Source organism: Colletotrichum graminicola (genome assembly GCF_000149035.1).
Source record: "Colletotrichum graminicola M1.001 genomic scaffold supercont1.34, whole genome shotgun sequence".
In the NCBI taxonomy this organism is placed as follows: domain Eukaryota; kingdom Fungi; phylum Ascomycota; class Sordariomycetes; order Glomerellales; family Glomerellaceae; genus Colletotrichum; species Colletotrichum graminicola.
In genome coordinates, this window is record NW_007361038.1 from 410,700 (window position 1) to 422,704 (window position 12,005).

Sequence of the window (12,005 nt, forward strand, 5' to 3'; positions counted from 1 at the left end):
CAGGTTGCCAGCGCTTGGATGAACTTCCAGCACGACTAGCAGCTGTGAAGCGGCTGTAAACTCTATGGAATCGGGGGCAACTGATTGCGGGATGATGCGTGTGCAGCACATCAATTGCACACTAACTGTATACAACATTTGGGCAGAGAAAAAAAGGATACCTAACGATTTGATTTAGTATTGAAATAATAGTACTTATTCTAAGGCATTTACGTTGATGCCACTAGCAGTGTTTCTGCACTTTCTGTTGAAGACGCTAGGTACCTCTTTACCTAGCTAGGTAGGTACCTAGGCAGAAGTGCAGGTCTATTTAGCAGGGTCGCCCTGAGACGGTGCTTAGCGCGCTTGGGTGCTTTGGTGCCTACCTGCCTGCTGGAAGCAACCCCACCGAACGACCTCATTGGCCTGACGTGAACTTTGGCACTTACATCCACGCTAGGTTTACCACGAGGTTGACTGACTTCATGCGCGTCTCATGAGAAAAAGAGAGATGACAATCGCCACGCTCTGGTTCCGCCAAGTGGTTACAAATACTACCCGGAAGCCGATACTTTACTGCTTGCAATCTCGTGCTTTCCAATTGTGTCCCTCACCTTCTCACTCTTCCCTGACCACCCGCACAATGTCAACCATCACATTGAAGGACAGCGGCCTGCAGGTCAAGCTGCCTGACGGACTGTCTGAAGATCATTTGCTGGCTTTCAAGCCATTCAACGTAAGACGACGTCTTCAGACGATACTCTCTAGGTACTGACTAACATGTCCACCAGAACTGGGTCAAGGGCCTCACTAGGTCTCTGGACCTGCAAGCCAAGAGCAAACATCACCCGTTCCACCCGGACCCGTACCAGCTGCGCGCCGTCACCGTCCAAGCGTTCGATATGTTCGGCTCCGGCCGCGTCGGCTTCCTGAAAGTCACTGCCGACGTGAAGAACGGGGCCGGGGAAGGACTCCCGGCCAGCGTCTTCCTCCGCGGCCCCAGCGTGGGCATGCTCGTCATGCTCATCCCTGACGACGTGCCGCTCGATAGCGATGAGCGCTACGTTGTTCTGACCGTCCAGCCGCGCGTGCCCGTCGGCAGCCTGTCGTTTGTAGAGCTGCCCGCGGGCATGGTCGACGATAGCGGCAGCTTCGCGGGCGCGGCGGCCAAGGAGATCAAAGAGGAGCTGGGCCTGGATATCCACGAGTCGGAACTCACCTGTCTCAGCGAGCTCGCCGGAGCAGGGAGATCAGCGGGCAACGAGGCCGGCGAGGGTCTGGCGGAGGCCATGTATCCATCGGCGGGCGGGTGTGATGAGTTCGTCACGCTGTACAGTCACGAGAAGAGGATCCCGCGCGGGCAGCTGAGTGACTGGAGCGGGAAGCTGACGGGGTTGCGGAATCACGGCGAGAAGATCACGCTGAAGTTGGTGGCCATGAAGGATCTCTGGCGCGAGGGCGCGAGGGATGCGAAATGTCTTGCTGCGCTGGCCCTGTGGGAGGGTCTCCGTCGCGAGGGCAAGTTGTGAAATGGACGACATGGTAACCGCAAAGGATTGGGGGGGTTGAGACACCAAAGCGGCATTACAGCTTGAATTTCTTGGCTAGCTCGATGCCTTCAGCTATGGTCCCCACGCGGGCGTCGATTGCGTAGCCCTCGGCCTCAAGGCGGACACACTCGTCCCAAAACTTGGCCAGGGGCACAGTAAAGACCTCGATGAACTCGCCTTCTTCCAGCTCGGCTTTAGGGTTTTGATTCTCAGGAAGAGAGGTGTCGATTGTGACGTGGATCATGCGCAGGTTCGTGTTGCAAAAGCCGGGGTCTAGGAGATGGGGAATGGCCGCAGAGTTAGCACAAGAGCCGCGCGGCAGCAGCAAAACCTATCAGCTGAGAAAATGGGAAAGGGAAAAAACGCACCATTGAACATGATGGGCGTCGTCTCGGACGCTTTCCCAACGTAACCAGTCTCCTCCTTGAGCTCGCGCACGGCAGCCTCCTCAGCGGTCTCGCCCTCGTCGACCAATCCCGCGGGGACCTCGATGGTGACCTTGTCGATGGGCGGCCGGTACTGCTTCTGCAAGACAATCTCGGGCCCCGTGGGCTTCTCGAGGATGGCGACGATGCCGACGCCGTCGATCTCGCCGTTCTTGGGTCGCGTACGGCGCTCGGCGGATTCCCAGGTGCGAGCCTGACCGTTCTGGTCCTTGTAGTTGATCTTGACGAGCTTGATCCAACGAGCCTCGTCATCGGACTATTCATGACTCACTGATTAGTTCAAATACATCTTGTATAATGAGAGAGATGGAGGGGGTATCACTAGAGGGCTGGTCTTAGTCACTGCAGCCATTGTGAGATGAGGCGTTCCGTTATCGTTGTGTTGAAGGTCAGTGCAGTGGACTGGCGGGGTGGCTCTGTTGCATACGCAGCGCGTTCGCTGGTCATTACCCCGCGGCCCTTGGCTTAGTCATACAAATACAGATCCAAACCAGCCAAAGATGACGGCTTGAGCCGCTGCCATTTATCGAACAGCTGCCAGCGTGATAAGGCAAAGCACCCACTTTTCGGCACCCCCTGCATTTCGGCCACCTTTTCCCACCAAAAACAGCTAAAAGCAGCTACTTATATCTATACACCTATTAGATATATAATTCTAGTTTTCTCTATATAAAGTCTAGAAAATTTACTTATTACTATAAGCTTAATAAGATATGATTATTATTAATATAAACTTATAATATAAAGCCTTTAAAAGTTTATACTATATAAGAATATAGCTAATAGAAAAGAGCTATATATATAGTAAAATAATAATAAATTACTTAAAAATAATATAGCTATAAATACTAAGCTCTTATTTTTTTAAGTATTTTTTATACTTAGTTATTAAGAAAATAAGTTTACTACTAAGAAAATTTTACCAGTAAAATTTAATATTACGAATAACTTTATAATTAGCTATAAATATCTTTTATATAGTAGTATATATATACTCTTCTAGGTATAAAATATATAAAACTTCTTTATTTTATATTTTTAGCTTATAAATAAAGAAGTTATTAAAGATTTTAAAGTATTAGTACTTACTAGTAAATTACTAGTAAACCTTAACAGCTATATATATAGTACTATTTCTCTATATCTACTATATAAAAATAGTAGAAACTTTTTTTAAGACTTCTTATTTATACTATATATCTATACTAATTTTCCTAGAACTTAATATCTATAAGAGTACTAAGATATAAATAGCTAGTTTTAGCTGTTTTTGGTGGGAAAAGGTGGCCGAAATGCAGGGGGTGCCGAAAAGTGGGTGCTTTGCCTTAGCGCCAAACACGAATAAGCTTTGAAGCTAGCATACCAATTCCCAACCACTCGGCACCCTTGTTGGGATCCGACGCGCGACCATAGCCGATAACTAGCCGCTGACATGCATACAGTCGGAGATTTAGGATAAACGCCCTTTTGGTTGGTTCTTCTCCCAGGACCCGATTACTCCGTACTGAGGCTACCGTCAACTCTCGTCAAATTCACAAGCCGCACTGACCACGTGCTGCTGAGTGGGTGGATAGTTCGTAGGATGAAACGGTGGGGTAGGTAGGTTGACCGCCTTCTTAAAAAGACCTAGTGGGTGGCCTGGGTGGTTTGTGAATCTGACGAGAGTTGACGGTAGCTGTCTGGGACGAAGGTTACTTTTTAGCCTTACATCTTGAGAAGAAGATTTCTTAGATCATGTGTCTGGGACGTCGAAGACGAGATGGTGCGGCATACCGGGTCGTGGCCAAGGTGATGCCGAATACAACGGGGTGCGTCGCCTCTAACACTGCGTAAGAAACGCATGATTATTTGTACGCTTCGTATATGGTTCGGATTCCCGACAACTCGGGGGCAACCCCATTCATTCCATGGCCGATTAGCAAGCTGGCCGGGGATATCGTTGCAACATTGCGATAAGCAGAGCTAAGAGCGGAGGAATCGTCCACAGCGTTTAACTCACGGCGCTGCGTTGACTCGCATTTGCCAGCGCACGGCTGTCGGCACAAGGGTTGGCCGGCTCGTCTTGAAGGTTTGCAGGGACGTATGATTATATAGGCAATGTGAAGATACAAATGTCTCTCCCCAGTTCATCTCCGTAAGTTGAGACCGTGCTAAGTATGCAATCTCTCCTTCTCAATGAGTATTTTTGAGCCTCTCTCTCTATTTAGGCTTCAGGGGGGAAATGCTCTGTAGCGTTTTCAGATCTCTTGCCAATTGCAAGCGCCAAAATTGAAAGAGGTTTGCAAAATGGTGCCTGACGTAGAAGGGACGAGACGCGAGGAGAATGCGCCGCTGCTGACCCACGATCTGCCGTCTACCGTTGCGCCGCCGAGGGCTTATCAAGTCAAGATCATCGGTCTAGCAATGGTCTTTGTTATTATCATCGAGATCGGTGCATATCTCCAGATCCCACCGTCGTTCCAGCTGATGGAGGAGATCATCTGCCGCAAGCACTATCCAGACCACATCATCTCACAAAGCGGGCACGACGATGTTTGCAAGTCAGCAGTGGTCCAAGGAGAGCTCGCCATGATCAAGGGCTGGCAAACCTCATTCAGCTGCATACCGAGTGCGTCTAAACCCTCGATTCTGCTTGATAGAACCATGCTGATCATGAGCACAGCACTGCTCACGGCTATCCCCTACGGCGTCATTGCCGATAAGTATGGGCGCCGTCCAGTTTTATCACTAGCCATGTTGGGCAGCATGCTAGAGTTCGTGTGGAGGCTGCAGCCGCGTGGGTCGTCATCGTCACTTGCCCGGAAACATTGCTAATCGATGCCAGTCCTGTGGCCCGACGTCTTGCCCCTCTGGACCGTGTGGTTTGGTTCTGCGTTCCAGTTTATCGGCGGAGGTACAGGAATGGTTGGGGCTATGGTCTGGACAATGGTTTCCGACATGCTCCCCGTTTCAAACCTGTATGGTCATGTGGCCCAGCGCCCACGTCGTGATGGTAACAGGACTGACGCTCCATAGGACGACGGTTTACTTCAGGATCGGAGCAGTCGCTCTCGGTGGAAACCTCTTCGTCGCCCCTCTCAGTGCATATCTGCAAATCAAGAGCCCTTGGATGCCTCTCATAGTTGGCAACATTCTATCGGTTATTGGGACGTGTCTGCCGCCGTTCATTCCCGAAACGCTCGAGTTGCGCCGCGCTGCTGATGAGGAGTTCGAGCAGACCCTCCACCGGCCCGAGCATGGCACGAAGGATAAACATACAGTAAAGGAGCAAAGCATGTTTGCGTTCAAAAACGACATGGGCCACGTCTATAAATTTCTGATCAATTCCCGGAGGGTGATTCCTCTGGTGGCTGGCTTCAACCTGACGCTTATCGTTAAGTATGTCAAGGATGAGATAATGTCGCAGTACGTCCATAACTTGTTTGGTTGGTCCTGGGCAAAGGTGAATACACACTCTCTTCAGATGTTTGACGCTGTACTGGTAGAAAGCTTCATGCTAACGGCGAGGAAAAATAGGCCACCCTCGTCTCGACCGTAGCGGTAATCGCCCACATCATCATGCTGCTTGCCATCCTCCCGGCGGCGAGCTGGTATATCACAAAGCGTACGGCCGTGCATCCTCTTATCCGAGACCTCTGGCTCGTCCGAATGACCGGTATCCTCATGTCTCTCGGCTGCTTCATGGTTGCAGTCGCATTCGCACCCTGGTTTTTCGTTATCGGTATGTGTGTCCCCCTTTGCTGCATCCATTTTCATTTCTCCCCGCCGCAGCCCTACTACTTAGACAGAGCCCTACCGACTGACGCAAGTCTAGCGCTCATCATCCTCTCCTTCGGCATCTCTTATGCCAACCTCTGCCGAGCGGTACTCAACGCCGTCGTGGAGCCTTATGCGATCGGCACGCTCAACACAGCCATCAGCTGGATGGAGCAGATGAGTATGCTCGTTTCGGCGCCCATCATCTCCGGCTTGCTGAAGGCTGGAAACGCGGCAGGAGGTGTGTGGATTGGGCTGCCGTATATGGCGGCGATGATGATGTCGATTGGTGGCACCGTGCTCGTCTTTTTGTTTCGTTTGCCTGGAGACAAGCTCTTTTGAATTCTCGTGTGCCAATCAGCGGGGGGGGAAGTACAGGACATTATCTCGTACTTTGGGGGACACCTTTTAATGCTGTCTGTTTCAGTTGACGCGACTCCCACCATAATAGATATTAGAAAGCGCTATCTTGCAGTTTTGTCAGTCACAGGCAGGGAGTGAGGACATGGGTGGGTAACGCTGGTGGAATGAGTGTCCCATCATGCAACTGCATGCCGGATAGACATCGTCTTGATGGATCTCGGTGTTCGAGTCGCAAACGGTGTTGATCTATGCAGCTCGCTCCGCTTCACTTCCTCACGAGCCCGAATGCATATTGCCTTTGACTGATGTTCAGTTGTCGGCCTATGCGATGTGACGCCTTGATGATGGCAGACTCGGGGTCGAGTAACAGAAAGGGGACGATTTGTCCAATGAAGAGTCGCTGAAGCCCCAGCGCTCTAGAAACCTCTGGTTGATTATTCCCGGGCCCGATAAGGGCGGCGATAAGAGCTCCAAAGGCGCTGATGGCGGGGGTGGGGTGTCGCAGCATGATGTAACACACACAATGTGGTGGACCAACGCCTTATTTATTTTGGTTTTTTAGTTCCCGGCTGGTAGGACTCTCGAGGCAGAGAGAGTCAGGTTAGCTGCTCCCAACTCCATCATCATCACCTGCTTCTTTGTCTGTAGGCAACAGTATTCCTACCTAGACATACATCACACTGCACTTAGCGAGGACATCTCTCTGCTACTCCGTCTCGAGACCACACACCAGTAACGACTGGCGCATCAACAGTCTTACCTCCCTCTATCACCCCTCACGTCGACTCCACCACCACCAGTTCGCCCATCATAGGCCGCCGACGCCGCGTCAAGCACCCCCAGGGCCGGCCCAACTCGAACCGCCCGCGCGAGAAGATGGGTAACGAAGAGTCCACCATGCTGGACGAGAGCGTCCAGCCCAAGACGCTGCAGGCGCGCACCCTCGAAGCTGTCGCCGATTACATCAAGTCCGGCAAGGTCAAGAAGATTGCCGTCATGACTGGCGCCGGCATTTCCACCGCCGCAGGCAGTTCGTCTCCCTCCTTATCTCCTTCTGTCCCTTGTGAGAGACGGACCGAGCCTAACAGCATCCAGTTCCCGACTTCAGATCCCCTGGAACTGGCCTCTACGCCAACCTCGCGCGCCTGAACCTCCCTTACGCTGAGGCCGTCTTCGACATTTCATACTTCCGCAAGCACCCCGAACCCTTTTACTACCTCGCCAAGGAGCTCTACCCGGGTAAGTTCTACCCCACAGTCTCCCACGCCTTCATCGCCCTGCTCGCCAAGAAGGGCCTGCTGCAGATGAACTTCACGCAGAACATCGACTGCCTCGAGAGGCGTGCCGGCGTCCCCGACGACAAGGTTATCGAGGCCCACGGCAGTTTCGCCACGCAGCGCTGCATCGATTGCGGCGCCGTGTTCCCCGCCGACCGCATGCAGAAGCACGTTCAGGACGAGGTTGTCCCCAAATGCGACACCTGTGGCGGGCTTGTGAAGCCGGACATTGTCTTCTTCGGCGAAGCCCTGCCGGAGTCGTTCCGGAACAACACCCATCTGCCTGCCATGGCCGACCTCATCATCGTCCTGGGCACTAGCCTCTCGGTCTACCCCTTTGCGGGTCTGGCCGAGGCGTCGCGGTCTGGAATCCCTCGTTTGTTGCTGAACAGGGAGCGTGTGGGGCAGATGGGTCGGAGAGCCGACGACGTCGTCGAACTGGGTACCTGCGATGCCGGAGTACGGAAGCTTGCCACCCTGCTCGGCTGGGGCGACGAGCTGGAGGACCTTTGGCGTAGCATCGTCGGCGAGAAGGAGGCCGCGAGACAGCTCGCATCGGCCGCGAACGAGGGCGAGGCCGACCTCGAGGAGGAGATCCGCAGGGTCACCGAGGGCGTCGATACCGCCCTAAAGCTGGACGACGACAAGAATGCTACCAATAAGCCCGCTGAGAAGCCTTTGGAAGAATCAGATCAAGTAGGACTCCCGTCCAGGCCGGACGGCAAAAGCGATGCCGAAGACGCGCAGAAGAGCGACCCCAAGGGTGTCGCCTCCCGGATGTCCAAGGCTCTCAAGGGCGAGGCAGAGATCGGCACGGACATCAATGACGACCGGGGTCGCGAGGGGAGGATCATTGATGGCTCCCAGGGCGCGCCCCAGGACGCGCAGGACTTCCGCATCGAGGCCAAGAAGAAGATCCAGCTTGCGCTGCAAGGGATGGCCACCCCGCTCGATGAGGTCGCCGTCGTCTTCGACTCCAAGGCGCCCGTTGCCGAGATGAAGGAAGCGGACCCCAAGAACCAGGACAAGCTCACGGGCGTGTCGCGGTACGAACAGAAACCCGCTTCGGGTACCGATGTCAACGCCGAGGGGTACTTCCCCCCTTCGAAGGAGGCAAGCAGTCTCGAGTCCCAGGTCCCAAAGACGGCTTCGACGACACAGGCGCAAACTACAATCGAAAAGAAGGAAGAACCGTCGTCATTGACGGGGCCAGAGGAGAAGTCACCATCGGACGGCACAGAGCCATAGTAACGCATCGCCATCACCCAGCATCTTCCCTTGACTTTGACTTGGGCATCACGATTTATTCCCTCTTCATCTTTCACGACAATAGTCAGTCTTCCTTCGTTCACCTGACTTATACCCACAATGCGTCGGCTTCTTATATCTCATTCGCTGCATTCGTCATGGAAAGGTTTCACAAAATCCTCATGCTGCGCGTGCCATAGCATTTCCCTTTGCATTCGTTCCATCTTGCCTCATGACAAGATGGTTCCCCGATCACGTAATGACGATAACCACGAATTGAGTGCCATCCCCGAACCTTCCATCTGTAGACATGGTAAACACACCGTACACAATGTGACAATATGGCAGTCTGAAATGATCGGTATTAAAAGACTCCGATCGGCGGTCCGCCTATAGAGATGAGCGCTGTGAGGTTTCATCCAGACTCTGAATTCATTTAGTAGCTCATTCAGCAAATGTCCGAATAGGGAAACTGACTTTTTTTTTTTGTTACAACCACTATCAAAAAAGCCTACCTCCAAAGTGCATGCACCCCCTTGTAGCGACTCTGCATATACAGTACGATCACAGTCAGGGTTCGACTGCCAACTTCTCACAGGGCAGTTCGTTGGTCCGACTATTCCACCTCTACTCCGACCGGTGTTCAAATGTACGTGGACGGGATCCTCAGTCGGTATCAGACTTGGGCTTAAGGGGGCAGTCGACGACGCCAGAATTCACTGAAGAAGTGTTCATCCGAGCCAGCATGTCAACATGCGGATGAGAGAGATGGATGGCGCCCAGGCCTTCTCTACTACTTACTAGCGTTGTCGGTACTGCAAGCTTCGGTCCGGCTCTCCTTATAAGACCCGATGACGTAGGAACGAGCCAGTATTCGGGGGGATGGGGGTTTTCAGTCATCTGATGTTTGTAAAACTTTCATGCAGAGGAGCAAACATACCTTATGATGGACGGTAGGGCGGAGACAAACAGAGCGGACATAACCTAACCGCTGCGGGGATTACCCACCACACCCCCCCCGCCCTACACCGTTTCCCTCTCCAAACCAGAGTGTTCGTCCCGTGTCGGACATAGCAGCCAATATATATGGAGTTTTCGATAGCCTGCGCGGTGGGTCGCTGGACTGTTGTGCACGCTATCACGACAACACGCTGCGGAAACCACACAAACTTCCTGAAGCCAAGCCGACTGGATTTATGGGCTGACCTTTGGAATTGTCCCTTTTCCGCCGCTTTCCTTCAGTAGACTTGACAACGGCGTCTGCTGACTTGAGATTCTTTTGCAATTGTAACTGTATCTGCGGATTTCGGTGTGGCAGAACCGAACTACTGCACGACATCGCCGCCCTCCGGATATAAAGACAGCTTCGCAGCTTGCTGTTCCCCAATCTCGGCAAAGTCCATCTTATCGACATGCACCGTTTCTGCTTATAAATTATTGATTGTCATCTTGGACCAACCCCCTCGCTCGACAGGGCTTCACAGCGCCATGGTCACCACCCATGAAGCAAAGCACCAGATTGTCATCGTCGGCGGTGGCATCACGGGCCTCACCTTGGCCCTGATGCTGCAGAACATTGGCATCGACTATGTGCTTCTCGAGGCGTACGGCACGGTGACTCCGAACGTCGGGGCCAGCATCGGCCTCTGGCCCAACGGCCTGCGAATTCTCGAACAGCTAGGCTGCTACCAAGACATTCTGGCCAAATCGCAACCATCCGAGATAACAATCTGTCGGAACGCCGCCTCTGGAAAGCGCATCATGACCCGCTATTCGAAGGATCTCATGCTCAAACGGCACGGGTACCCGGGCGTAATCATGGAACGACATGACCTGCTGTGCGTGTTGTATGAGCACTTGAAAGACAAGGATAGGATAGTCCTCAACAAGAAGGTGCAACGGGTGGAGTCCCAGGAGGGGAGTGCTCTGGTCTATACCACGGACGGATCTGTGTTTGAAGGCCAGATCGTCGTAGGCGCGGACGGCGTGCGCAGCACCATCAGGAAGGAGATGTGGAGGAACGCCGACGACAACGGCGACTCGGCCGCCATCCCCGCGCGCGACAGAGGCACCGTCCCCTGCGAGCACGCCTGCATCTTCGGCACGGCCAAGCCGACGACCGGCATTGCGCCTGGCGACGTCATTGGCGCGAGCGGCGACGGTACCCTGGCCGCCTGCATGGGCGGGGCCGGCGCCGAGGTCTTCGTCTTCTGGTTCTGGACGCTGCCCGCGTCGCAGCAATCGTGCCCCATCGACGACATCCCGCGGTTCGACGACGAGGACAAGCGGCGCGAGCTCGCGCGCAGCGCCGACGCAATCGTCGCCGACAACGGGGTACGCTTCCGCGCCGTCGTGGACAACCTCAAGCACAGCGGCGTCACGGCGCTGCCGCACTTTGTGATGCGGCGGTGGCACTACGGGCGCATCATCATCCTCGGCGACGCGGCGCACAAGTTCAATCCCCTCGTCGGCCAGGGGGGCAACAGCTGCATCGAGTCGTGCGCCTCGCTCGTCAACGTCCTGCGGGACGGGGGCCTCGTCGGCGGCGCGTCCTGGGCGCTGCCCGAGCTAACCGAGGCGTTCGCCGCCGTCGAGCGCCAGCGCATCCGCCGTGTCGAGGACATGGTGAATAAGAGCCAGAACGCCATGCGCGCGTCCGCCTGGGACAGCCTGAAGGACCGCCTGCTGTTCAAGTACATCATGCCCCTCATGCCGACTCCCCTGTGGCTCAACTACTACAGCGATCTAATCACCGGCGGCTTGAGCCTGAAGGGCTTCGGCACCCTCTCGTCTGCCCACGAGTGGCCTTACGGTGACGAAGAGGGTGTGGAGGGCAAGGGTTCCGTGCTGGCCAGAACCACCAAAGTCGCCGCATTGCCTATCGCCGCGATTACTGCTGCATTTTTACTGACAAAAGTGCTCCACAAGGAAAATGTGCTTGGGGGCTCGTTTATTTTGTCGCGCATTATGGAACAGGTCTCGTAGTAGGGCTATTTATTTGCCTGTGGTACCGCCACGTAGCCGGTCCCCGGTCTAGGCATTGCATTTTGCTGTCAACTAGCTTCGTCGTCCTCTTTCCGTAACTCCTCATCAGTCATCAGTTTATCAACGTATACCAAATGTATCAGTTATATACGGAGAGTCTCAGAAACGTCTGCGTCCGGTAGAGCTTGGAGCCGGTCAAAGCCCGCCTTCGCATGCGAGCCCCTCCGGGATCCGCATGCATCTTCATAACCTCACCGGGATCCGGCATGCTGGCCTTGCGGGATACCGGTACACATGCAACACCTGGGCACGACTTCTCATCTTGATTCTTGAGGCGAGTTGACTCAAGAATCACGACTGGCGAAGACGGTTCGATCCGAAAGTTGAAGTGATGCCAGAAT

The 12,005-nt window shown here is 53.9% G+C and overlaps 5 protein-coding genes across 5 annotated transcripts; 4 read left to right on the plus strand and 1 right to left on the minus strand.

Moving 5' to 3' along the window:
• Window positions 1–622: 622 nt before the first annotated feature.
• On the plus strand, window positions 623–1,508 carry GLRG_07908 (NUDIX domain-containing protein; the record flags this gene model as incomplete). Its single annotated transcript, XM_008098593.1, has 2 exons — window positions 623–715; window positions 771–1,508. 2 exons carry the CDS (start codon window positions 623–625, stop codon window positions 1,506–1,508), a joined length of 831 nt encoding a protein of 276 aa, XP_008096784.1.
• Window positions 1,509–1,563: 55 nt separating this feature from the next.
• Window positions 1,564–2,327, minus strand: GLRG_07909 (NUDIX domain-containing protein; the record flags this gene model as incomplete). Its single annotated transcript, XM_008098594.1, has 3 exons — window positions 1,564–1,802; window positions 1,898–2,231; window positions 2,298–2,327. 3 exons carry the CDS (start codon window positions 2,325–2,327, stop codon window positions 1,564–1,566), a joined length of 603 nt encoding a protein of 200 aa, XP_008096785.1.
• Window positions 2,328–4,261: 1,934 nt separating this feature from the next.
• On the plus strand, window positions 4,262–6,073 carry GLRG_07910 (ATP synthase F0; the record flags this gene model as incomplete). The annotated part of the gene is made up of 6 exons (XM_008098595.1): window positions 4,262–4,583; window positions 4,638–4,751; window positions 4,800–4,932; window positions 4,991–5,417; window positions 5,492–5,696; window positions 5,790–6,073. The coding sequence occupies 6 exons, from the start codon at window positions 4,262–4,264 to the stop codon at window positions 6,071–6,073; spliced, it is 1,485 nt and encodes a 494-aa protein (XP_008096786.1).
• An 897-nt stretch (window positions 6,074–6,970) lies between these two features.
• Window positions 6,971–8,619, plus strand: GLRG_07911 (Sir2 family protein; the record flags this gene model as incomplete). The annotated part of the gene is made up of 2 exons (XM_008098596.1): window positions 6,971–7,124; window positions 7,190–8,619. 2 exons carry the CDS (start codon window positions 6,971–6,973, stop codon window positions 8,617–8,619), a joined length of 1,584 nt encoding a protein of 527 aa, XP_008096787.1.
• Window positions 8,620–10,107: 1,488 nt separating this feature from the next.
• On the plus strand, window positions 10,108–11,604 carry GLRG_07912 (uncharacterized protein; the record flags this gene model as incomplete). Its single annotated transcript, XM_008098597.1, has 1 exon — window positions 10,108–11,604. The coding sequence occupies one exon, from the start codon at window positions 10,108–10,110 to the stop codon at window positions 11,602–11,604; it is 1,497 nt and encodes a 498-aa protein (XP_008096788.1).
• Between the last annotated feature and the right edge of the window lie 401 nt (window positions 11,605–12,005).